Below are 27,482 nucleotides of genomic sequence, written 5' to 3' on the forward strand. Positions count from 1 at the left end.
TGTGAATGGACGCTTATTTTGCTTTTCAGCACAATTATTGAAAATAGTTTTTTAAGTGGTTGTGGATAATTATATGGAAAAAATTATACGAAAAGAGAATTTGATAAAACCTGGCCAGTCCATTATCGGAAGGAGTACAATGTCCTTCGGGGTTATAAATCCAAGTGGGGAGAAAGCAATATTCCCATATAGCGAAAGCGTATTGCTCCCACTTGGATTTATAACCTTTCCTTTTTGGCTAGGATCACCTTGAAAGTATTACTTCAAGTAATATCTATCAGGATTTTTCATCTGAATTCTATCAGTGTCTTATCTCGTTATATATATATATATATATATATATATATATAATTACTTAATTTAATCACATAAATTAATATACGAAAGTATAAATTTATGTGTAAACTTAAGTATTTACTTCAACAGTGCTCAATACGTATGTCGAGCTAGGTAGTAAGTTATAAAATATGTGTAGCTTAACTGCCATATATATTTTATAACTTACTATATATATATATATATAAATTACTTATTATTTCCAAACTTTATCCAATAGGATATTGAGCACTTCGTGCAGTCTGTTTGGTTTTACCTTGATTTTCATATATCTGTTCTTCTTGCTTTCTTATGCACTATATAAGAGGTATTTGAATTTTCACAAAGGGACGCCATCGTATCTTTATCTTTTTGCATAAAACTAAATCAAGCTAAATATAGTCAACATTACTCACCCTCATGCCTGTATTCCAAAATTTATAATGATCTGTTGATTAGTTTAGGAGTGAATCCTATATATATAAATATATGCACGTACTTAATCTTATATAGAGATAATCTATCAACCATGTTTAGTAAAATGTTCAAAACTACTGGATAGATTTGAACAAAACACTTGATTACAGTCATCTGTGATTCATTTGCTTTTGTTACAGTGTGTGTGTGTGTGTGTGTGTGTGTGTAATCTTTTTACTTTGAATTTTGCTTCCCTGATTGATCCTTCTCTTATCAATCAAAGAGCCAGTAATACCTGGCATGGTTTTGGTCTTAGGCTGCCTGTCGGCTTCCTCCAAAGGAGAGAGTTTATAAGGAATATTAAATTTATATTCAGCTCATGGGAGGATGACATATAGCACTTAGTGTTTCCAAATTGTCACTCACCGGGTACAGCCAGTCTCAACGTCATTTAACTTGAGTGACATAACGAGAACCGGTGTGTCAACCTAATTACACCTAATATGCCATTTTACAAAGAATGCAAGGTGAGTCGCAATGCGTTGATGACCCAATGTCTCCAACAATATCTTAAACCTGCATCAGATTAGTCATCAGTATTGAACACTCTTCGCTATAAATATTGCAACTTTTGGAGATTTATTTGAAAATTCTTTATAAGGTGTAAGAACGTATCTATTTGATTGTTGATTTGTCCCACCCATCCTTTCTTCTCTGCAAACTCTCACAGACATGATGTTGCTGATTTCAGTGTTTTCTATAAATACTATTATGGCGTGTGTTCTTCAGAATTGTCTGATCCATTCCATGCTTCCTTGTTTCAGCTCGTTTAACTCTTTGGTCTCATGATCTCCATCAGTTCACCGTTTTGATATCTCATTGTAATACAGCTTCCTATAGTAACTTCTTTTCAAGACCTGCAAACTTGTGGAACAATCTTCCTACTGCTTTCCTCCTGCCTATAGCCTTGATCTTTTCAAAACTAAGACCAATAGGCATCTCTTGTATTTGAGTCAACCCTCTTTCATCCTTGTTAGCTCCATATACCGAGTGGTTTCACACATTGTCTGGAGCGATTTCTGTTTTAAAAAAAAGCAACCAAAAACTAATAAAATAAAATATGCATCAAGTGTGCTTGAAAGCCAAATACAACGTAATATTAGGAAAATAAACAAACATTTTACTTGTTTGAAATTTATCACAAATATATTTCAGAGGTATCCTCCATCTTCAGTGAGTTGCTTCTTTTTATTTTTTATTTTCTTCTTCTTCCTTGCCATGTTGTTAATTTGGAGAAAGAAGTCTGTAAAGAGCCACGCGTTGTTTCTAGCTGTTGTATTTTGAAATGTTTGAACTGTGAACGTGAGAATAACGTCAAAGAATGAGAATTTGAAAAAAAAAAAAAAAAAAAAATGAAACAACACACTGAAGATGGAGTATATCACTGAAATATATTTGTGATAAATTTCAAACAAGTAAAATATTTGTTTATTTTCCTAATATTACGTTGTGATTTGGCTTTCAAGCGCACTTGATGCGTATTTCATTTTATTCAAATTAAAACAACGTTTCTGTATGAACTCTCATTCTTTGACGATAATATAACTATATTTATTAATATACAGATTACTGTTGCCAATACATATAATCCATGTTTTAAATAGTGTTAAGAATTAGTGTAATGTTTATGGAAATATAGTATTAAGAGTATTATCAGAATAATTTGATGAGTGTAAACTCTATACAAGTTTTTTATTTTTTTTTAATTTCCACTCTAAATAAACATCTTTAACAATGAGATTATGGAAACGGATAATGGACATGAAACCATAAGGTTTTTAAAACTCATATTAATTTGGAGAAATGTGAAATTACATTTAGTGTCATTTCTCTTAATGCAATTCTGTTGGAATCTGCGTATGTTGCCTTCTTCCCCACACATCCATTTTTACTCTCAACATGTACACTTTCCCCATTCCCTGATCCAATCTTTTGTCTCTTTGCTAAATCCATCATCACCCCCCCCCCCCCACACACACACTCTTTGCATTTCTGTTGGCTGCACAACAGACTTATTGGAAAAGAACCAACATGCAACAGGTCTCTCGCTACCTTATGGAAACCTCTTCCTACATCCACACTTCTCCCTCCAGATTTCCTACATTGGCTTCTTCCCTATACCTTAGATGCTTTCCCCCTCCTCACTTCAAATCCTTTTTGTTAATAAAACCCATAAATTTCAATTTTCCACCAATCCTAATGCTTGTATTCCAGAAGAAAGAATGTAATTTATTTACTAATAAATTCAATTAAAAAAAAAAAAATTTAATATATTTTGTGACAGTTTACAAAAATGCATGAAAAAAAAAAATTAATGGCTTATATATTTTCTGGACATATATGAATAAAAACAGAAGAAAAAGGTTTGTCTTCCGTTTCCCATTTTTATTAACAAAAAAAAAATACTGATTTTCTCTTCACCGATTCTGATGGCTTATCATGTCAAAAATAGATTAGGGATTTGATAACTTCCATTCTCCACCCATCCACGTATTCCTACCATTACTAGTTCCTGGAGTGAAGGAGGTGGGTTTGGAATAAGCTACAAGATGGCAACTGCCTTATTTCATGACAAATTTTCTTTTCCATATCTGTTTTTGAATGTGAATATAAATATACACTATGTTCTTCGAGAGGTGTAATAACTTTTTGTGAATGCTTTTCTGTCTTCAAGAATAGAATGGATTATTTATTGACTGAGGTTGAATTCTTATTTGGTTTCCTGATTCTATGGGTCAGTAAACTCTGCTTCTCTTTTCATCTCTTTTCCACATCGCTCTTTTGCATACATGCGTGCACGTATACTCCTGCACATAGTAAATATCTGTGTACATAATAATTTAATAAATGTTCCGAATTTGTTTAAAAAATATTTTTATTCATACAGTTGTTTCTGCCCAATTTCAAAACAGTTTTTCTAGATAACAAAATCAATACGTTTTCAATAGGCTTCATCAGTATTTTTTTTTCTTTCACATCAAATGAAACATCCAAATAAAAACTAGACAAATTAAGATCCAAAATTGTTCTCTTTATTTTACTTATCACGTTTTTTGATTGAGATATATATATATATATATATATATATATATATATATATATATATATATGCTCTACTAAATTTTAATAGAATTTTTTCTGATTCCAAACTTGAAATAGTTGGTTCACGATCCTGATTAATTCAAGATTGTAGCATAAGATGTTTCCCCTCAGGCGATCAGATATATATATATATATATATATATATATATATATATATATATATATATATATATATATATATATATACTTCATTTACTCACATAAAATTAATATACGACAGTATAGATTTATGTGTAAACTTTAAGTATTTACTTCAAAAGTGCTCAATACGTAGGTAGAGTAGTAATAAATTACTAACTATATATATATATATATATATATATATATATATATATATATATATAGTGGGATATCAGTTTTTAGTAAGTGCGATTAAATTCTTGGAATTTACGTTTTCCTTTTTTGAAGCGCCTTTTTTTGTCTTTTATTCCATCCAGCTATGTGTGACTGCCTTTAACATTTGTTTGTCTTTGATAAGTTGTGTGATGGCAGACTTAGCTATATGCATATATATTTTTATGGGGATTTTGGATAGAAACTCAACAGTGTATGTGTGCATATGTAATATATATATATTTACACAACCATAAAGCGCATATTTTGGGTATTATATATATAAAAACAAACCACTGAAAATTGGAATTGAAGCAAATTGAGACTACAGATCTTGAACAAATAAATGGCTCAATATATATATGTATACTAGCATTTCGGCCCGGCGTTGCCCGGGTGTTTGGAGGTGTATGCTGAACAAAAAAAAACAAAAACAAAAAAAAACGGTAAATTTTTTTAACTTTGACCCCTATTATGACCCCTTAACATTTATTGTTTTGGGCTCAAATCAAGTTATTAAGTTAGATCCATGTCCAAGGAACCAATATCTAAAATGTCAAGTTTTTAGACTCAAAATTGTTGGAGGAGTTTGGTAGAGTTCTCAAAGGTCAAATCGTTGAACTTTGACCCCTTGATCGCCAAATTTCTGGCCGAAAATATCGATTTTCCTAAATCTCAGTACACTGTATATCAAATTTCGAGTCTGTAGACTAAAAATTGACAGTTATTGCGTAGGAAAATGTACACACACACACAGACACGTTCACTTTTATAGATATATATAGATAGATATATCATGTATATAAAATTATAAATATTCCAAGCTTCAAAGAAAAAGAAAACCACAACAATCGCTCCTGATGATAATCGGATGCACCGATAAAAAGCACTTGAGAAGAATATGGTCAAACAATAACTTTTGTACGCCATTTTATATAACATACCTGCTTAAATTAAAAAGACCACTCTGCAAATGGAAAAGATATCCAGAAAAATCGGAAAAAAGAATAACTCGTGTTCAATCACACATGCTTGAATAATGGTTTTCTGCCAATATATATATATATATATATATATATATATATATATATGATGACAAATTAGAATTATATCACACTAGCAGATGTACCCGGTGTTGCCCAGTATTATTTGGAGTAAAAAAACAGGCTTGATATATAAACTCTACAGTAGGTTCTTTGATATGACAGGGATGCATTCAAAATTTTTCGAATAGAATTGAACCATGACACTTGACTTTGCATTTTAAACTTTAATTCAAGCCATTATATATAAAAAAAACATAATTTTATAAAATCAACAGTAGGTTCTCTACAGTGCAATGTAGACTACAATGTATTGTAAACTAAGTTCCTATGAGAGGCATGTGAGCTTTCTCCTGGTGCACTACGATAGGTTCCCAAATAAAGCAGGCAATCAATCGATTTGATTGAAAAATCGTCAATTTCACCGATTTTGATGACAATAAAAATATGGGAGTATGAAACATTCGTTAATAATCATTCAATCTTGGGCAACGTTGAGACATCCTGCTAGCGTTGTCCGATCGTAAAATATGTATAAATAGAGTATTTTAATTCACGCAGATTTCGTATTTTTTATTATAGAGCCAATTCTCTATTGATTATTATCCAATGTATAGTAATGATTTCAAAAGTTATAAAAAATATGACTTGGGTACCATCTGCTAGAATTGAAACGAACCAGAATGTTTAGTGCTCCAGTTTAAGTAGTCATTAATCTCTCCAGCATTGTTAACGTCTGTGCTACTAACAGATGAATACGACAGATTAAAAATTAAGTGACTTTTAGCTATAAATTGTTCATTTTATGCATGTGCAAAAGTAACAGCAGGAGTAATGTTTCATTCGAGTTACCCTAGCAAGGTCAACTGTTTTGTTTTCAATTTTGACCTCTTAGCAGCAATTTTTGCCAGCTAAAAAACAAATCGAAAGTGTGCTACAGGTCCAAATATCCTATATATCAAATTTCAACTCTGTAGACTAAATATTCAGAGATGAGTTTGGTAGAGACTTTTTGCACACTGACAAGGTAATTTTATGCAGGTATGCAGAATGTAGAAACCATGCATAAATAGGATTCAGCATAATAGTGAAATGAAACCAAACATCTAATATGAAACCATGAAAATGAATAAGTAATGCTCGTTTTTTAAATGAATATATAAATTAGTTAACCTTCATGTAGTCACTTGCATATCCATGACTATAATAATTCCTTTAATAATTTTTAAATAGAAAAAGTAAGTTTTTAATATCAATGTCAGAACAAGAGAAAAAAACAATTCAACTCTATAGATATATAGAACCTTGAAGAGAGCTAAATGTTTTGGTTTTGATTCTTGCTGATGAAACCCAAGTTTTTTTTGTTTTTGTTTTTGTTTTTACATTTGAATTCCTTACTATATATTGGGTACAATACAATCATGAATAGATAATTGGCTCAGTATTAATAAATATGGAATCTGCATAAATTGAAATATATTTAAGGATATTTTGTGACCGGGCAACACTGGGCGGCCCACTAGTATGAAATAAAATCACATCATTTGAAAAACATAATAGTCACAGAGAATATATATATATAATGTGTGTTGTTTTTTTTTTGGGAGGGGGGTCAAACGTGACTTTGCCTCGAAGCTCGATTTTTTTTTTTTGTTTATTTATTATTTATTTATTTTAGAAAATCGCCCATAATTTGTTTGGACGTATATATAACATTTTTTAAATTTATTTTTATTATTTTTTTAACACGCGTGTATGTAGATTGTTTTAAAAATAATATATATATATATATATATATATATATATATATATATATATAATCGTTCAGTTTTTGTGTCCTTTGACCACCAAAGCATTGTTTTAACTTTATCAAATGTATTCTGCATATATATATATATATATATATATATATATATATATATATGCAGAATACAATGCGTTGTTGGTCAAAGGACACAACAACTGAACGATTCATGTGAAAATAGTTTCTTATGTAGGGGTTCCTTGGGACATCACTATTATTGGAAGAGATCCCTGAAAACTAAAAAGGTTGGGAAACACATCCCTAACCACTTAAAATGTTTTCATCTAGCAATTTCTTTACTCACTAAATTTTATGTGACTGGATGCATATATATTTATGCATGTAAATATACATTGTTTTTTTTTTTTATTATAGAGCAGCAAATCTGTTACCTGTCATTTGTCAGTGATGAGAGATTGTCCCCAAGAGTTTAGTTTCTCCTACCCTAACCCTGCAAGCTGCCATCCAATCTTCAACAAACTACCCCCCGGGGTAATTAACTGATTTCTCATTTTCTTTTGTTACAGATTTACTACGTTACAACCATAACTTGAACCAGTCCCAATGAAAATGATGGATGGAGCAGAGTCTGTGCGGTCTGGCAAGAGTGACCGGTCAGAGCGGTCACACCGCAGCCATGGCAGTATGCATCACAGGCAGCACCACCATCGCCAACCCAGCAACCGTCCACATCGCAGCCAGAGCCGAGACAGGGTACGCGGTGGAGGAGAGGAACGTGAAGATGAACGGGCAGTCCAGATCAGAGACCCTCGAATCGGCTCTGGAGAAGAGGGCTGCGAAGAACGCATTGAGGTACAGATCCTACCCCAGGATGATAATTGGGGGGACAATACCACAGCCATCACCGGGAATACAAGTGAAACGGCTTTCTCAATGGAAGACATGCACAAATTTTCCAAGGATCTTGATGATAGTCTTGGGTTCGATTGCACACGTTATATTGGAACTATTCTAGCCGGGACTCTTAGTCTATTCGGTTTCGTCTCTCCAATTGTCATGGTGATTTTGCCAAAATTGGGGATAAAGAACTGGGACGCCGGACCATGTAAGCCCGAATGTGAAGGGTTGTTAATAAGTTTCACGTTTAAGCTGATCATACTGCTGATGGGTACGATGGCATTATTTTTCCGCCACCCGAAGGCTACGATGCCTCGTGTTTATGTGTTCCGTGCTGTTGTTCTTTTTCTTGGCTTTGTGCTTAGTTTTGCGTTTTGGCTTTTCTATGGCGTCCGCATCTTCAAAGAGAAAAAGACCGAGTACTACAATATTGTCCAGTTTTCTGTCTCTTTGGTTGACGCCCTTCTTTTTATCCACTACCTGTCGATCATTGTGTTAGAAATTCGACAACTCCAGCCACAGTTTGTCATAAAGGTTGTGAGATCGCCGGACGGCATGAGTCAGAATTACAACATTGGTATTTTGAGTATCCAAAGAGCCGCTGTGTGGGTCTTGGAGAACTATTACAAGGACTTTCCTGTTTTTAACCCTTACTTGGAAAACGTGCACCGGCGGTCAGCAAAGCAGACCAGCTTAAAGATATACGATGTTGACGGTGTCAACTCTACTGGACAGCAAGGTCGACAGAGAGCAGTTTTTGCACCAAATAGTAGAAGGAGGGACACAAGTCACAACGAGAGATTCTACGAAGAGCAAGAATATGAAAGACGCGTACGGAAACGAAGAGCTCGGCTTATCATGACAGCTGAGGAAGCTTTTACGCACATTAAGCGGATGCAAGAAGAACAAGGTAAGCCTTGTGTGTGTATGTGTGTGTGTGTGTGTGCGTGTGTGTGCGCTTTTTTTTTCTGTAATTCTTGTATTTTTTGTAATAATGCTAACAAATTGTGATACCATCAATAGCAAGAACAATCTTATAAAAAGCACCAAATATATGCATCTTCCCATTTAAAAAATAAAGATACAAGTATCAAGGTATGTATCCCATGCAGAGGGATAATCCTCCCCTCCTTTGTAAACAAGGCCACTTGTAGACCATGGTTGGTGACTTGGGATGTCTTAGAGATTCTGGCGGCTGAACAGTTCATGACCTGTTGTTAGATTATGCCGGGGCAACATTGGGTTGCCTTGCTGATAATCGATTTAGGAAAATTGACTATTATTATTAAAAAGTAAAATGTTAGATAATGAACATATTTTATTAGCTGTTATGTAGGAAAAGGTATACAAGAATAATCTTTTGAAAGGAAAGAATATTTAGTAAAATATTTAGGTTAACTTAGAAATAATCAAGGAAAGAATGCGGTGAACATAAACAAAATAGGTTTTCAAACCAGGAATGCGGACTTGGAAGTTTAGTGTTAAAATACTCAAACAAAATAGGTTTTAAAATAATGGAAAAACCTGATTCAAAGTCACATGTTAAAAGATGGGAGTTGAATTACGTCATAGTAAGGTTTAGTTTGAATATATACCAGCAGAGTTAGGGGTTAAGACAAAGGAGAGCTAGAAAGAGGGCTAGACGGACGAAAAGAGTTGGAGCATTGGAGATAGGACCTGTAATGGCTCTGTATTAGGGAAATGCAGGATCTAAAGATGTGTGCAATCTTTCGACAGGAAAATATTTGGAATAAAAGTTGTCCAAAAATATAACTGGAGACCGATCACTTCTTTGAAAGGTATGTTCATTTCAGCTTTGGTCGGTTTGTCAACCAAGATCCGCTGATGAATGAAGGTAATGTTTTCCTCTTTGGCAAGATATAATTCCCCAGAAGATGTTCCGTCTCTTTGTTGTTGAGAAATTGTTATATGTACTGTCAAACTGTATAAATATGTGATAAAATAGACAACTATATAACGTGTACAAGGTTTAGTCCCCCTCATTTATACATACCTGTTTTAATCGCTATACACCCTTCCATGTTATACAGAACCGGGCAATATAACACTGTTTGCATAAATGATTAAATGAATGGTCAGTGAAGCCGATCTTACTTAATCAATCCGCCGGTCACATCTATATCTGGTAACTATAAGTTTATCCCCAATCGTATTGTTCGATTTGAGTTTTCAAAAAATCAAAACTTTAGTCCTATTTGTTTTTCTCCCAAATAGAAACTAGAAAATGGTGGCTCAAGGTCAATCATTATGAGCATAAAGAATATTACCAATGTTGAAGAGCAATGTTTCCTAAGAATCAACAAAAGTGCTTCATCACACTTAAGCACGATAGACTGATGCAGATGTTATATCAAACTTATTAAATGTAACAGGCGGAGGAAAATGCTATTTCCCATTTCAGTGTGACAAACCATTGAAAATACTATTTTAAAGTTAAGCAGAAAATACTGACAGACAGGGCCACTTTATGAAGATGCTTTGACGCTTCACAAATGAGATCCGTCCATTTAGTCCTTGCGTTTGTGACGGAAATGCTGTTTCAAACGGAAGAGTGACAGACAAGGCCTTTTATAGGGATGCATGAATACCTAAAAAAAAAAAAAAAAAAAAAATCATCAAAACAAAAATGTTTATCTAAATAATTTCTAGAACAAGTGCATCATAATTCGGTTTTCTTATTCCAATAAACAATTTGTGTATTGGATTTTCTCTTCCGGGTCATTTTGACCTCTGCCTCCTTTTTTTTTTTTTTTTTTTTCCTTTCTATTTAATTCCGACCTCTTGTGGAAGGAAATTTGTTGGGTTTTATTTATTTATTTTTTTTTTTTACTATGAAACACCCAAATTTGCTGTCAATCTATCATCATCGATTACAACCGTTTTGTTTTTCTTTTTTAACAAACTTTTTGAAGAAGAAAAAATGGACTTGGAAAATCAGTTTTGATCTGTGATTTATCATTCATTTTTTTTTTTTTTTTTTCCTTTCATCGTTTTTTTGTTGGCAAGTTGTCAGCTTTCCAAAACAAAACTTTCTGTTCAGCCATTACAAATATTGTGTGAAAACCACAAAGAAAAAATAGTCTCTCTCTCTCTCTCTCTCTCTCTCTCTCTCTCATATATATATATATATATATATATATATATATATATATATATATATATATAACAGCGTCCCCCCACACACACACAAATCCATAATGAATAAATTTTATTTTGTCTATAGATGATAGAAGAAGCCTTATCTCTCTCTCTCTCTCTCTCTCTCTCTCTCTCTCTCTCTCTCTCTCTCTCTCTCTCTCTCTCTCATATGTTGAGACAATTAATTGGAATTGCAAAAATCAGAACTTTTATGTTATCAAAATCGAGAAAATTTAAGCCTCATTTCTGATTCTACAAACGATTTTTTCTATACACTACAAAATGAAACAAACATGTATTTATTTTTTTAGAAAATTGATTATTTACAACATAAAACTAAGGGTCAGCTGGGGACTCACATTTCCAGAGATGACACTGATTCTTGCCTCTAATTTATTTTTTTTATATTGCTGAATTATGTTAAGCAAAGTAAATATTCTAGAGTTCACTTGTCTATTGCTATATTAAATTTATTTTCACACCTATTTGCTAAATGTCTCAGAGTTCACAATTTCATATTGATTTAGACAACTGGACAAGTTTTCTTTTATTTCTCTGGCACTTGTTTTCTGATCACCTTGGCACAAGTCAAAATATAGATGAAAATCTCACAATGAATTCATCAAAATCTTGGATACAATAGAAAGAGAAAACATTTAGAAGTTTAAATTAAAGAAGAAATTGTATCTAAAATTAAACCCCTTCAATAAAAGATGTTTTTTTTTTAGGTGATTGTGTGAACTCACTGAAAAATTTTTTTTTACAATTTAACATACGCATATAAATTTTATATAAAATATTCCCCCTTTTCCAGGCCATTCTATCTTTTGGGACAGTTTATTAAACTTTTTTACAACTAATCCTAAGTTGGAACGGTAAAGTCATATAATCATAATTAATCACTTTATTTTTCATATTACTACCCGGACTTAGGGTTAGTAGTAGGAAGGTGACGTATCTTTTATGACTTTTAACAATGATATACTTTATACAGTGAAGGTTGATCAAGAACATTAACATTGTCAAGATTTAAAAAAACAAAACTACCAAAAACTATGGTACAGCAATTTAGTGCTAACAATACTAACATGAATTTATAAGCGATAAATTATCACACAATTTCAAACAGAATCTCATAACACTAGTTAATACACTCAGTTACGGTCCCTGTGATTAAGGAGCTTGCTGTCTATTGCAGGATTCAAAATAATAGCAGAACATATGTCCATAAATAACTATATATATATATATATAGAGAGAGAGAGAGAGAGAAAGAAAAAGAAAGATAAATGGATGTATTAATTGTTTTAATCTACTAATTTATAATAAATGATTTATATATTGTATTAAACTACACTAGATTTATTTAGAGGCAGGTCATTGTTTCCAAACGGATGCACTTATATATAAATACCTGTGTCTTTTTTTTGTCTGTGGATTTTTTAATTTTTGAGTAGTCTGTCAAACAATAAATTTCCTTGTAAATTTTAATTTACAGTTTTGATTTCTTTCCCTTATGACAAGCTCTACTTTCTATTGGAGTTGTATTGAACTTTTTTTTATTTGATTGGGATTAGTATATAAATATTAATATTTATATTAGATTTAAGTTTACACTTGCTTTTGTCTGGTAAACTTTCATTCCTATTGCCTGATTTTTTATTTATATATATATATATATATATATATATATATATATATATATATATATATAGTAGATCTACAAACACCCTGAAATATCACAAAAATCAACATCAGTTGGAAACAACTAAAATTCTGCAAAACGTTCTGCTACTTATAAGTAGTTAGGTGTTTTAAAAAATTAGTTTAAACAAAGTCTCAAAATTTTTTGTTGAAAATCTTTTACTAATGAAGATTTGGTATCCGTTTCTCAATACTATTACTATCATTCAGTATTCGGTTTGGGAGGTGGGTAATCTAGTATGTGTTCTGTTGTCGAGAGATCATCCTCCCAAGAATTATCTCCTCCTTTTTTATTTAGCGGTGGCTGTGTAGTTCATGTTCAGTCATCATATCATTCTCCCAAGTATTACCTCCTCTTTGGGGAGGGGGGTGGGTTTGTAGTATATGTCAATTCTTCATATCATTCTCCCAGGGATTACCTCCGCCTTGGATAAGGGGGATGGGTGTGTAGTATATGTCTATTTGTCATATATATATATATATATTAACAAAAATCTGTAACAAGAGCTTTGTTTGTTTGTTTTTGTTTTACAGCATATCAACCCTTTTCAGGTTATTTAATGCCGAATCCAGTGATTTTGAAGAACAATTTTTTTAATAGAGTATATTTGTTTGTTTTCTTGTTTTTTTTGTTTTTGTTTTTAAGTCAGTTTCTATTTAACCCATAGTTGGGACCCTAACAGGTACTACCACTCCGGGTCAGAGTGGACCTGGGAGCAATGGGTGGCCCCACACTCCCCAAAGTCCGCAAGCTGGGGCCTCACCATCGGATATAGTTTAAGGTCGTAACACGAGCGAGCATATTTTTGTTGGATGATGATGATTATAAGACAATTTGACAATGTCTAGAATATTTGTAAAGAATTTGAGTTGAAGCTGTTATTTGAACATTTACCAATTGATTACCTGTTTGATTTATTTGACACTTAACTAGTTAAGCCACTCTAGGTGAATAGAGAGGGGTGGGTAGACATACAAAAAAACGACGGTTTCATGAATCTATATCTATGTAGGGTAATGCATGAGCGATGAAATGTTTATTGTACTGTCTTTCTAAGCTGTGCGCTTCCTGTTAGACACCAGAGGAATAAAGGCGGGATTTACTGAAATGGGGGAAATTAATGAATTTGCTGAGTCATCAAAGGTGAGAAATGGTCACATTTCGTGCAGCAGACACGAGAGAGAGAGGGGCAACTTTAATCATTCATTTCAAGAAACTTTTAGTAACAAAACATTCAAAATGATTGCTCTATCTACCGGCCAACTACTCTCCCCCCTCCACTCCTTCCATGCTCTGCCCATCTAATTTTCACCTTTCACAAGGAAAATTCCTCCGTTTTTATTCCCATTTCTTAGCCCAGGGACTGACAGACTGTTAAAACTGAAAAAGGGATAACTCTCTCTAAATAGTTTCCTTTTGTGTTCACCTTTCTGAATACATGCTCTTCTTTTTCTTTGCTCTCTATTATTTCCTCTCCCTCAATCTCTCCTCCTTTTATCTCCCTTTCTCCTGTTTCTCTCTCCCTCTCCTCGCTCTTCCTTCCTTCTATTTCTCTCCTTGTCTTTTTCTTGTCTCTTCCTCCTTCTTTTTTGTTTCTCTCATCGTCTTTCTCCTCTCTTTTTTTCCTTTTCCTTCTTTCCTTTCACCTATTGCTCTCTCACTGTTTCTATCTCTCACCCTCTCACTACATTTCTTTCTATTCCTCTTCACCCCCACCCCCAACACATTTATTATTGCAGCATCTGTAAAATAAATGGGCAACTATTCTCCACTTGTTCTCATTATATATATATATATATATATATATATTTCAAATTCTTGCTAAAAAAAAATAGAAACATTGAAATAACATATTCCAATAATAATGCAAATGTTACCAAGTCACTCTAGGAGAAGAAACACAAAATAAAAGCACATTATCTCTACAAACCCCATTGTTACTAAAAACAATGAAAACCAGTCAGTTTGCAAACAAGATGTAAGAAAAAGGTAACTATGTAAGATTTGCTTCATATTTCTTACTATTTTCTTGGTATCTCGATATCTTTCAGTGCAGACAATTCGTTTGCTGTGCCACAAAAATCATTTGACAAAAAAGGAAAAATAAGCATAGAATTATTTGGTCACTGATTTATTTACTACTAGCAGGGGTGCCTGGCGTTGCCTGGGTGTTTGAAAAAAGGAAAAAAAAAAGTGTTAGTAATCAGGCAGGCTCGAACCCGCAACGCAAAGACGCAAAAGAAAGTCTGACATCTTATCACTACACTATGAAGCCATAGGAAGTGAGTGATGTCAATCAAAAAGTTGACTTTCTAAGTGAATGAGTTCACACAGGTGCAGAAATGAACGTTGGCTGAAGGCCAGTTCAGTTTTCCATTGTTTCATTTATTTGTTTCCCCACGATGTTTGGTAAACCAAGCTCCCCCGAAAAAGGGAGAACTCTCAAATGAATAGCAACTGTTTGATATGAGGGGTTTCCCTGATATTGATCAAAGCTGATTGCCTTCAAGACGTCCTGGCACGAAAGGCTGCTGACGGCTTTGCTTCGATGAGTTTCGCTTTCTTTATATGAAAAAGACCAACTATCCTTGCATCATCATCAACGCTCTGATCCCCATCTGGCATCAATTGTGATGGATGGCTCTCGTCTGGGTGAGGCCCCGTTTTTTGACAGGCTTCTGGGTTTGACCTTTACTCCTGATCTGAAATGGAACACGTATATCAAGTCTGTTGCCAGGATCGCTGGAAAGATGGTGGGATCCTTCTACTGCTCCAGAAGATATCTCACTACTGATGCAATTCTCTATCTATATAAAAGCCAAGTACGTCCAAGGATGGAGTACTGCTGCCATATCTGGGCAGGAGCTGCTAAAAACAGCCTATCCTGCCTTGACAGAGTACAAAATAGACTTTGTGGCTTAGTGGGGGATGCCCTTTTCTCTACCCTGCAACCTCTCTCCCACAGAAGAAATGTTGTGAGCCTATCCTTGTTTTATCGTTATTTCCATGGCAGGTGTTCGTCTGAACTCCAATCTCTGGTCCCCCCCTCGCCAATCTTTCACAAAAAACACCTGTCTAGCTGAATCCACTGTCAAAAATTTCCCCCACTCTATATCTGTGCCTAAATCAAAACGCGGATTCCATGAACAAAGCTTCTTTCTTAGAACTGCATGCCTGTGGAACTCTGTTCCGTCTGCCTGCTTCCCACCGGACTACAACTTGGATGTCTTCAAGTCCAACATTAACAAATTCCTAATGAACCGCCCCCTTAAGTAAACACTTCATCAAATCTCCACACTAACGTAATGTACTTGCAATAACCCTTGTCCCTGAGTGGCTTCCGGGCTTTGATAAGTGGTGATCACTGTGTAAAAAAAAAAAAAAAACACGCGAAAGGATGGAATAGAGGGAATTTTATAAAAGCCGATCAAAATAAATGTAGAGACAATGTCCGTTTGCAAATCGTAGATATTATAATCTAGGGAACATATAAAAAGTTCTCCAAAATAGTTACCCTCTCGAGAACACCCCTGAGAAAAAAAAAAGACTTACTTGGACATATAAAAACGCGCGTGGCCGTTTTGCCTTTTATATATATAGATTAGCTGTTTAATGCATGACAGGAATAATGCTTTCCATTTAGAACATTGGTTCTATTTTATGTGGCAACCAAATTCCCGTTTCATCACTATTTCATAACTATGCAACATTGCTACTAATAATGTGGACTCAAAAATGAGTACTATTAATAAATATATATATAATTATTACTATAATGAGTTTTAATATCTACAGACACTAGTGTTTCAACCTTCTGGGAATCATCAGTGCAAGAAATCACGATTATCACCGGTCAGGAGGTTCAAATCCAGCCATGAAGCCATCTCTGACTCTATTAGCAAGGAAGAAACTGCTCGGCCAACGTGAACCGCAGCAAGAATATAGTTGAAATTAATATTTCTATAAAGCATAAATGTCATTCAAGAAGGTTGATCTTAACATTATAATCTTAAATATACACACACTCACTTTTCCTGGTACTAATAGTGATTATTCGAATAGAAATAATGAAAAAATAATAATGGAAAAACAGCTATAATTGCAAAATTAGAGCACATTGCCCACTAAAAAATAACTGATTAACTTAAGGCATAGTCTACTTAGCCATATTAAAACCTGAACCAGGCTCAACATTGTTTAACTTTGAATACTGTCATGATCAGATACACTATGAGCTGATAGAGCTGCTAAAGCTCATTGAAGGGTTTAAAAATGCGGGCGTTGACACGTCTCTGCAAGAGTTGCAAAAACCTAACGCTGTCACCTCTCCTAACAATGATATATATGCGACTGGGGAACGCTTGTGAATTTCATACTCCCATGGAGCTTCTTGTTTTGAAAGAAGCCTGTTAAACCCGTTAGGGTTAGTACTGTTTCCATTTTTCCATTCCATTATCAGGTCATGAGACAGGCGCTGTTGGTAAATGACAAGCGTTTTTATATACATTCACAACTACTTGACAGTGCTCTATCTGTTTATTTGCAAAATGTCTCGACTTTAACCCTTATCCTCAAGTGGCCTTGATAAGTTGTGATTCCTTTGTAAAAAAAATAAAATAATAAAAACAAATGCTGTGTACAACAAATTCTGAATTCTGTTTGGGTATTAAATAACATGCTGATATGCAATGAGACGATGGTGGGGGGGGGGGACCAGAAATTGTCCCTGCAAAGAAAAGATTTACATGACAGAAATCCATCTTAGTATTTAAGAATTCTCTTTCAGTGTAAGCAAACTCCTAATTTATAGCTTGCAGCATCCTGCTGCTTTCTGTGATCTCAGATTTTTTTGTCTAGTTTTTGTTAGTGTGTTTTTTTTTTTTTAACTTGTAAATTAATTCTGTTCATGTTTTCTAATATCTGTCATAAATTAGGCTCCAACCAAAAACGTTTTCTTTTTTTTTTTTTTTTTTTTTTTTTTTTTTCTGGGAATTTGGATCCTTTTATTCTCCTGGCAAATAAGCAGAGGTTGTGCAACTTGTATGCATCGTGCAGTTCTGTTCAGTACAAAAAGGAAACTAAAATTGGGGATCATTTTTTCTAAGACTTTGTCAACTTTACTCATTATTTATCTAAATGAATAAATGCAAAAATTGGGGCCATTTTTCACACTAATAGTGGGGTCAAGAAGAGACTTTATTTCAAATTTGTGTTTACACAATAACAGCACTCTGTCATGAGCTTAATTAGCATATTGCTTTGCACAAAGGTCATTTCATTAATTTATTGTACTATATAGCTTTATTTTTATTCAATCATTGTTTTGATTTTAATATAACAAATAGCTTTGTTTAAGAATATTGTTGGACAAATGTTTGATATTCGTATTCAAATGTTCAGTGTAATACTATACAAGTAGTGTAGAAGGGAGATTGACTTGATTTAGTTATGATCCATATCTAGAGTGTATGTTAAAAGCAAAGCCTCCCCCCCCCATACACACATCTCCTTGTCTCATATTTCTCGGTGTGTGAACTTTGTGATAAATTGGTTTGAAAAGCTGCTGTTGAAGATGGTGAAAGTTAACTGACTGCTTGGTTAAATTAAGAGAGAACTTTTGCTATACATCTCTCTCTATTGACATTCATCTTCTCCCTTGTCCAGTGGTCATGAATACCAATCAAACTGCATTTTTTCATGTGCCTGATTCCATTCATTGATTCCTCATAACTTCCGAAAATCCCATGATCATGTATTCTTTTGGCTTAACCTCGAATTCCTTCAATGTACCTAATATACCAAAAACGAAAATTATTTAGAACTAGTTGAGATATCCGACATTCGAGTTATTTTTTTTTTTTTTTTTACCTGAGCTTTCAAGGCTTGAAAGTCACTCAAGGATGAGGATTAATGAATGTAAGGTGGTAGTGTCGTAATTATTAGTGCTGTAAATTGGGTAGAATTTGATTATTTATGAGGACGACCCAACAAGAACTTGTTTACATTGGATTTGAAGGCTGCCATGTTGTATTCAGCCAGGAGGCAGGCCAGCGGAACAGTGTTCCAAAGACGGGCAGTTCTGGAAAAGAAGCTTTGTTCAGGGAATCTGCATTTAGATTTTGGCATATATAGAAAGTGGAGGAAATCATATAGTGGTTGTGAAGTGTTTTTTGTGAAAGTTTGGTAAGGGGAGACCATAGATTGGAGTTCAGTCGAGCACTTGCCATAGCTATAGAGCAGACATATTACATGTTTCAGTATATTTGTGTTGCATAATAGCATTTCCATCTCTTAAATGATTGTTCATGTGCCAGGATAGGTGAATATCACGATTAAAATTATTTTTGTTCATTGTTATCTGAATTAACTAAAATAAAGTACAAGACAAATGTTACAAAAATATTTTATAAAAATAGATTAAAAATTTATTAAACTTAACAATAACAACTTATATTCGTCTTGGTGAAGATAGATGACGAAATAAAAGAGTATTATTTGATGTCTTTTTAGATAAATTTTATAATATTATGAATTATTAAACACCAACAGGAGGCATCCAACCATACCCGGTCATAACATATGCCTAAATATAAAAATTCATGCCGATTTTGTATTAGTAGCCTGGAAAAATCACAGGGGAGAAAACCGAAGCAGCAAAACTGAAGCTGGCCTGCAGGACACTATATATATATATATATATATATATATACAAATGTACTTAAATTTGGGCATATTTTATTGGTTTGAAAATATAGAACCAAAGATATGAGCATTTCAATATTCAATTTAGCTACCAGTATGTATGTGTATGTATGAATATATATATATATATATATATATATATATATATATATATATATCCATCCCGAAAACCTCTGGCCTTGATGAAGGGGAGACTAAAACTTGCTGCTGTGGTTTCAAATGATCTGAAATAACAGCGAGGGGAAACTTGATTCCAAATATTTCTCATATTTCTCCCCTCTTTCAGAAATAGGGTACGATTATGAATATCTCCAGTATCAAATAATCCTTATACACTGTGAAATTTACTATATGTATAAAAATCAAAGAGGGAAGATATAACATATGAGAAATATTTGGAATAGTTACTGACATTTGGAACTTATGAAATTGCCACAAAAGGGGATTGTGTGTGTGTGTGTGTGTGTGTGTGTGTGTGTGTGTGTGGACAATTAATTGGAATCGGGAATAAAAAAAATCAGGTGTTTGGGGTATCGGAATTGGAAAAATTTGAGGTTATTTCCTCATGTTAAAACCGATTCCTTAAATTATCTTTTTTATTTGATTTTAATTTAAGAAATAGCTTCCACTGCTTGTAGTAATAATAAAGTAATAAATATTTATTGATTTAAACTTCCAGTAAGACTAAAATCTCTAGATCACCTCCTCACAAATGTGTTTTTGCGTTTGAGAAAATACATGCACATTTAAAATGCGTTTTTACAGTAATCGAGACAAAATAACAATTTTATAGTTAAATATTTAGAGATTTAAAAAAAAAAATTTTTTATTCAATTTTCACCCCAAACAAAGCACAGTGCCACTTTGAAGGGAGATGAGTAGAAAGATGCTTGTTCACATTACACTTGAACTTCTGCATATCAGTACAGTTGGGAAAGCAGAATCCCGGAAGGGAGTTCCAAAGACTTGAAGTTCTGGAGAAGAAACTATTGGAGTAAAAGGCTTTCTTACACCTAGGGATCTCTGCTGTAAAGGGGTGGGACTTAGTTGCTTGTCGGGTTTGTCGGGGGTAGTCACGCCGAGGAGGTACAAGTGTTTGCAGTTCGCCAGAGCATTCACCATTAAAGTATTTGTAGAACAGACAGAGGGATGCAACATCTCGTCGATGGGACAGAGGCTGAAGCCTAGATGACAGTTCAGGACCTATCAGGTTGGCGACTCTCTTTTGAACCCTGTCCAGGAGTGAGAGACAAGCAGCAGATGCACCAACCCAAATGTGACATCAGTACTCCATACATGGGTGAATGGTGGCCTTATAGAGGTACAGGATACTTTCAGGCGTTATTAATTTTCTAGAACATTAGAGAGAGCCCACCTTCTTTGCAGCAGCCTTGGCCAATGCTCTCAATGTATCTATTCCAGTTCATATTCCCTGTAAACGTTAGGCCGAGGAGTTTAAAAGAAGTACTTTCAGGCAATGTGTTCTTGGCCGTTGCTATTGGTGGTAGAGGTTTCTTGTAGTTATTGAAGTTATTTGCAAACAATCTGACTCAGGAAATATTTTGGAATCGTCCCATCACTAGTGGATATATTTATAACTTGTAACCAAATTGAATATTAAAATGCTCATGTCTTTGATTCTATGCGACGAAACTACATGAAAATTTGCAGGTTTTTTGAAGATTATGATAATATTCTATGGTTAAAATTTTATGACAATTGGTAAAAAGAACTTATATTTTTAAACCAATAAAATATGCCCAAATTTGCCTACAATTGTATATATAGTGTCCTGGCAGACTAACTTCGGTTTTCTCCCCTGTGGCCTTGCCAAGCCACTAATAGAGATGTACACCGTTTTTGGCAAATCTCAGCAACAATTGATCAGAATTTAACAAATGAAGGCTCATTGGAAAGGTAATAACCTGAATTGTGTAGTTAGTTATGTGACATTTGCACTTAAGGTTGCACACTAAGGGGATCATCTATCATCCAGGGCCTATTTTGGGCACTTTTTTATGGCCAATAACAAAATTTCCTCAAGACCTCTGGATTTGATGGAGGAGAGACTAAAACTTGCTGCTGTGGTTTCAAATGATCTGAAATAACAGCAAGAGGAGACTGGATTCCAATTATTTCTCCCTTCTTTGGTTTTCATACATAAAGTAAATTTCACAGTGTATAAGGATTATTTGATACTGGAGATATTAAATCATACCCTTTTTTTTTTTTTTTTTTTTTTTATTACATTTTCACCCTAAACAAGGCACATTGCCACTTTGGTGTAGGGGGCTACTATCAGGGGCAGCAACTACTGGGGCACTATGTTGGGATTTGGGCAGCAAGATGTCAGGTTACACTTTTACTTCTGCATGTCAGTACAGTTGGGGAAGCAGGGGCCTGGAATGGAACTCCAGAGTCTAGTGGTTCTGGGGAAGAAACTACTGGAGTAGAAAGATCTTTTACATCTAGGGATCTCTACTGCGGTGGGGTGGGATTTAGCTGCCTGTCGGGTTTGTCGAGGGTGTCTACCTCGTAGGGGCACAAGTGTCTGCAGTTCGTCAGAGCATTCACCATTAAAATACTTGTAGAACAGGCAGAGGAATGCAACGTTTCGTCGATGGGACAGAGGCTGAAGCTGAGATGCCAGTTCAGGGCCTATCAGATTGGCGACTCTCTTTTGAACCTTGTCTAGGAGCGAGAGACTAGCAGCAGATGCACCAGCCCAAATGTGACAGCAATACTCCATACATGAGCGAATGGTGACCTTATAGAGGTACAGGATACTTTCAGGTGTCAGTAGTTTTCTAGCACAGTAGAAAGAACCTACCTTCTTCGCAGCTGCCCTGGCAATGTTTTCAATGTAATTGTTCCAACCCCTGTTTCCTGTGAACGTTAGGCCAAGCAGTTTGAAAGATGTACTCTCAGATAGGGAGTCACTGGCCATTGCTATTGGTGGCAGAGGTTCTTGTAATTATTGAAGGAAACCAGTTTAGTCTTGGCAGCATTGAATGTGACCATCCATTTTTGTTCCATTCCACTACAGATTGGAGGTCATCCTCTAGTGTTTTTGCCATTTCTTTTGTTGTGTGTTCATTTGTTTTCCTGTCATGCCTGTTATAGTGTGGTGTCATCAGCATATATACCCATCTCAGAGGCAGTTTTGTCGGGGAGGTCATTAATAAATATTAGGAACAATAGAGGTCCAAGGATAGACCCCTGAGGCACTCCCGCATTTATATCATATTGTTTAGATGTACGACCGTCTAGGACAACCTGTATTTTTCTCTTATCTAAGAAGGATTTAATTATGTTAAGTATTCTACCAGTGATACCGTATGATTTAATTTTCCTGAGGAGACTCTCATGCCATACCCTGTCAAAAGCCTTAGATATATCTAGAGCTACCACTCTGCCCTCCCCCGCTTTGTCCATTGAATGGTATAGACGTTCAGTGATTACAGTGAGGATGTCTGCGGTGGAACGAGCTTGTCTAAATCTATATTGTTTGTCAGTCAGAAGTTTAGCATCTGTAAGGTGACGGACTAGAGCATGGTTAATTATGGTCTCAAATATTTTGGCAAAAACTGGGAGGAGGCTAATGGGGCAATAATTTGATGGGTCAGTTCTTTCGCCAGAATTCTTGAATACTGGTACCACAGAAGCAGTTTTCCAACAGCCCGGAAAGCATGATTCATTAAGGCATTTGTTATAGAGTTTGGAGAGAACTGGAGCTACTTCGGCTGAGCACTTTCTTAATAGCACAGCGGGGATGAGATCATGTCCACATGCTTTTGAAGTGTCAAGGTTTTTTATGATAGCATGCACCTGAGCAGGGGTGATTTTTAGATCGTCTAGCATGGCGTCTGTCCGCAAAGGAAAGGCAGGCAGGGGGTGGTTGGAAAGGTCCAGTGTGGAGTTTGAGGCAAACCGGCTGGCAAGCATATTAGCCTTGTCGGTTGCTGAGCAAACAACCTCGTGATTGTTGGTTAGTGGGGGAATTGTTGATTGTCCATTATTTACTACACTGTTGTAGATTTTCCAGAAGTCACGAGTTCCTAATTTTTGTGCTTCGATGCATTTTTTAGTGGTTTCAGTAAATTCTCTCTTAGCTGTCACTATTTCTTTCTTAACGTTACTTCTAGCTTCTATATACTTCTGTCTGTTTGAACTGGACTTATGTTGGTTAAATCTGCAGTATGCATGCTGCCTTTGAGCAATGGCAGTTGCGCAAGTAGAAGTAAACCATTGGGGAGAGTGGGGCTTGCTATAAAATTTCCGCATGGGAACATGTGCTTCAATTGCTGTTTAAAAGCGAGGAGATATAACACATGAGAAATATTTGGAATCAAGTCTCCTCTTGCTGTTATTTCAGATCATTTGAAACCATAACAGTAAGTTTTAGTCCCTCCTCCATCAAGGCTAGAGGTCTTGAGGAAATTTTGTTATTACAGAGCCAATTTTCTATTAAATATTCTACCTAGTATATAGTATTGATTTGAAAAGTTTTTTTTTAAATTACTTGGGTACCATCAACTAGAATTTAAACCAAAACATTTAGCACTCCAGCCACATTTCCTACCATTTGAGCTATCACCAGATAAATAAGAAAAATTTTAAATTAAACCACTTCAAACTACCTTTCAATTTGCACATGTGCAAAAGTAATAGAAATATGTCAGGAAGTTGGAATAAATATTTTGCATTTCAACTTGCCAACATATTTCTGTACACGTTATTCATCCATCTAAACAAAGATTTTACTTGTTATAAAGCATTCTTGGTGTATAACTACTATTTCCTGTTAATTTCAGTGTTATGTGACTTGTAGCTTAAGAGTTTATCGGTTAAATATTTTTACACAGACGCACATGTTCATACAGTGCTTTATTTATATAAAGAACAAGCAATAATTTAGTTCAATTCGGTCGGTAGGTAATTAAGACTAATGAAAATTGATTAGACTCATCGCCGTTGATGCAAGGGAGATAACTGGGTGTTTTTTTAAAAAGCTGTATTACAAAATTCTGAGGATTTATTAATTTCTTAGCATCTTATATGTGGACTATTTGAATTAAGATAAAAGAAAGAAAGCAAAAACAAATTGTTCTATTTTATGACCTTCGAAGTTTCTACTTTTAATTTTCAAACATAAACAAGAATTAATATTGTTCATTAGAGACGTTAAATAAAGTTAAGGAAGAAAAAAGTGATTCTCATAAGAATATTATTATTTTACTATTTAACATAAATAAATGTTTGCTATCGAAATATATTCTAACATATATTTAAAATAGCTTTCAATTATTTATTCATCAAGAAATAAATAATGTATATGGACTTCATAGTAATATTATAATAAAGCCAAAAATACAAGTTTATATGGGCCATCCATAAGAAATGTCATCCATAGAAATGATCCTTACTGCTAACAAACAATTCCCTTTTTCCATATTCCTAATGACAGTAGTATTATCCTAACGCTTATATATATCCCCCCCACCTCGCATATAAAGATATATATATATTAGCCATACTGATGACAAATCCACTGTCTGTGTATGACTATATTTTGTACGCCTTTATAGGTGGAGGAAATCGTGGTTTCCACTTAAAATAAAGCAATGCACTTCCATAAAAAGAATCGAGTACTTTTGGTTATTAATATCATGAAACATGAATACTTTCATTCAATACAATGTGGTTCTTTTATTTCTAGTAATGGATTCAGGAGCTCAGTCGGGTTAAGATACTAACAACTGGTGTCCAAGTTTCAAATCTCTAGAGCTGGCCCCACTGATGATTCATAGACAACAAAACAGCTAGCTGCCTCTGCTGGATGACTATATACGTATGCGTGTGTCTATATGTATATATGTGTGTATATATGTAAATATAGGTGTGTATATATACATATATATTCACGTGTGTATGTGTGTATATATATATATATATATATATATATATATGCACATATATGAATAGCGCCATAAAACAACGCCTAACATCCCATGATAAAAACCTACAGTCGTCTGACATTAGAAATATCTTAACTAACAATACTAAAATTCGATACCTTAACAATTGCATACAATGACTAAAATTGCTAGAAGCCATACTAATTTAAAAACTACAACCCCTTTTTAACCGGATCTGATTTAACACTGGAACAAATATACTAACTGTATCAAATAATTAACAAGAAACTAAATAAAGTATAAAATAAGAAAAGCAAAAATAAAAATAATTCGCCCCTAACCATCCTGCACCCACCTTTTTATAACCAATAAAAAAAAAAAAAAAAAGCTATAAATACACCAAGCCTCACAGAAAACAATAACAACAACAATCACTCCTAACGACGATCGGATACAGATAGAAAGCATGGTTGCACAACTTTTGGGCGCCATTATATACAACATACCAGCTGAAAAAAAAAAGACTGCTCCACAAATTGAAAAGACATCCAGAAAAATCGGAAAAAAGAATAACTCTATCGTGTTCAATCAGACACACTTTAATAATGACTTGCTGCCAAAATATACAAATATGTAAATATATGTACGTATGTATGTATGTATATATATATGTTAGGTCATGTCATATGCTACTGGTACCATGTAACCCAGTACTACCTGCCTCATGGTCGGGTCACCGGCAACTAAACTGGTTCCCCCACCAGACTTGTTTGGTGAGGAGGGCGGCTAGTCTCCCTCAAGGATTAAAAACAAGACCTTCCAAAGGGCGAATGAACTCTTTTTCTGGGTCAACGGCCAACTAGCACCGTGTATATTTGTTTGTGTGTATATGTGTATTGGGGTGGAGAGGGCTCCCGTAAGCCGTGGTGAAGGCAACCTTTCTAGGAGAAGCAAATCTCTGATTTAAAAAACCATAAAGCGGGAGACCAGTACCTGCATTAAGCTGGTCTGCAGTTTAACTTGTTGCTGGCTATCTTGCTCTTGCTTGTTGCTGGATCTCAACATTTTGAACCGAGAGAGAGACTTAGCTGTCGTACAAAGCTAAGACTCTGTAACATCATATTTGTATAGATACTCCCTCAGGAATTTGGGCTCATGGATTTTAAATGCCTGAGGGAGTGGCACTCGTCTGACAAGACGTTGCAATCATCATGTATGTATATAAGTGACCGTCTCTCTCTCTCTCTCTCTCTCTCTCTCTCTCTCTCTCTCTCTCTCTCTCTCTCTCTCTCTGAGAAACAGTCTCTATTAAACTACTCTGTCAATTTTTGCTTTACAGCCTTGAAACAATAGGGAATTTGGAACTGTCGAACAATGTCGTTTTTAACTGCTAAGTGGTCAAAAGTGATAAAATTGAAACTTGGCAGGCATAAGTCAACTGAAAATGTATCTCTATGCATGCCCAAATATATATTTATACGTAAATGTTGGTTAATTTTTAGAGTTTTGATATCCATCTGTTGGTAGATGATAATGAATAAGACTGGAGAGCTACATGTTTTGTTTTCGATTCTAGCTGATGGCACCCAACTCATATTTTTATTTTTACTTTTGAAATCACTACTATGTATTCGGTATGATATAATGATCAATACATTATTGGCTCAAAAACAATAAGTACAAAATCTGCATTAATTAAAATATCATATTTAAGCATATTTTATGATTGGGCCGTGCAGGGAGGTCACTATTATATATTGGGTACAAAATGATAATCAATAGAGTATTGGTTCTAAAATAATAAATCTGGATTAACTAAAATATCATTTTATGATAGGGCAACGCTAAGCTATCTGCTAGTGTGTGTGTGTATATATATATATATATATATATATATATATATATATATAATCAAACTAAGAGATCATATATTATCTCTTAGTCTGATTTCATTGTAATTCTCTGAAAAAAATAATATGCACAGATACACACTGTAGAAATTATTCATATTTTGTCTTATAACAAGTTTCATTAAATCAAACCACACATAGACATAAATCCCTTTT

The 27,482-nt window shown here is 34.4% G+C and overlaps 1 protein-coding gene across 6 annotated transcripts in view; it reads left to right on the forward strand.

Moving 5' to 3' along the window:
• LOC145277652 (vang-like protein 2) overlaps nt 1-27,482 on the forward strand; it is a 605,707-nt gene that overhangs the window by 555,447 nt on the left and 22,778 nt on the right. For all 6 annotated transcript variants that reach the window (XM_080129252.1, XM_080129249.1, XM_080129253.1 and 3 more), the window contains one exon: nt 7,602-8,842. In XM_080129252.1, coding sequence (XP_079985378.1) covers nt 7,639-8,842 — 1,204 coding nt within the window. In that variant the 5' untranslated portion in view covers nt 7,602-7,638. The remainder of the gene's footprint in view (nt 1-7,601; nt 8,843-27,482) is intronic.

The sequence above is a fragment of the Euprymna scolopes genome, chromosome 6, assembly GCF_053919585.1.
Source record: "Euprymna scolopes isolate OS-2025 chromosome 6, ASM5391958v1, whole genome shotgun sequence".
Lineage (NCBI taxonomy): Eukaryota > Metazoa > Mollusca > Cephalopoda > Sepiida > Sepiolidae > Euprymna > Euprymna scolopes.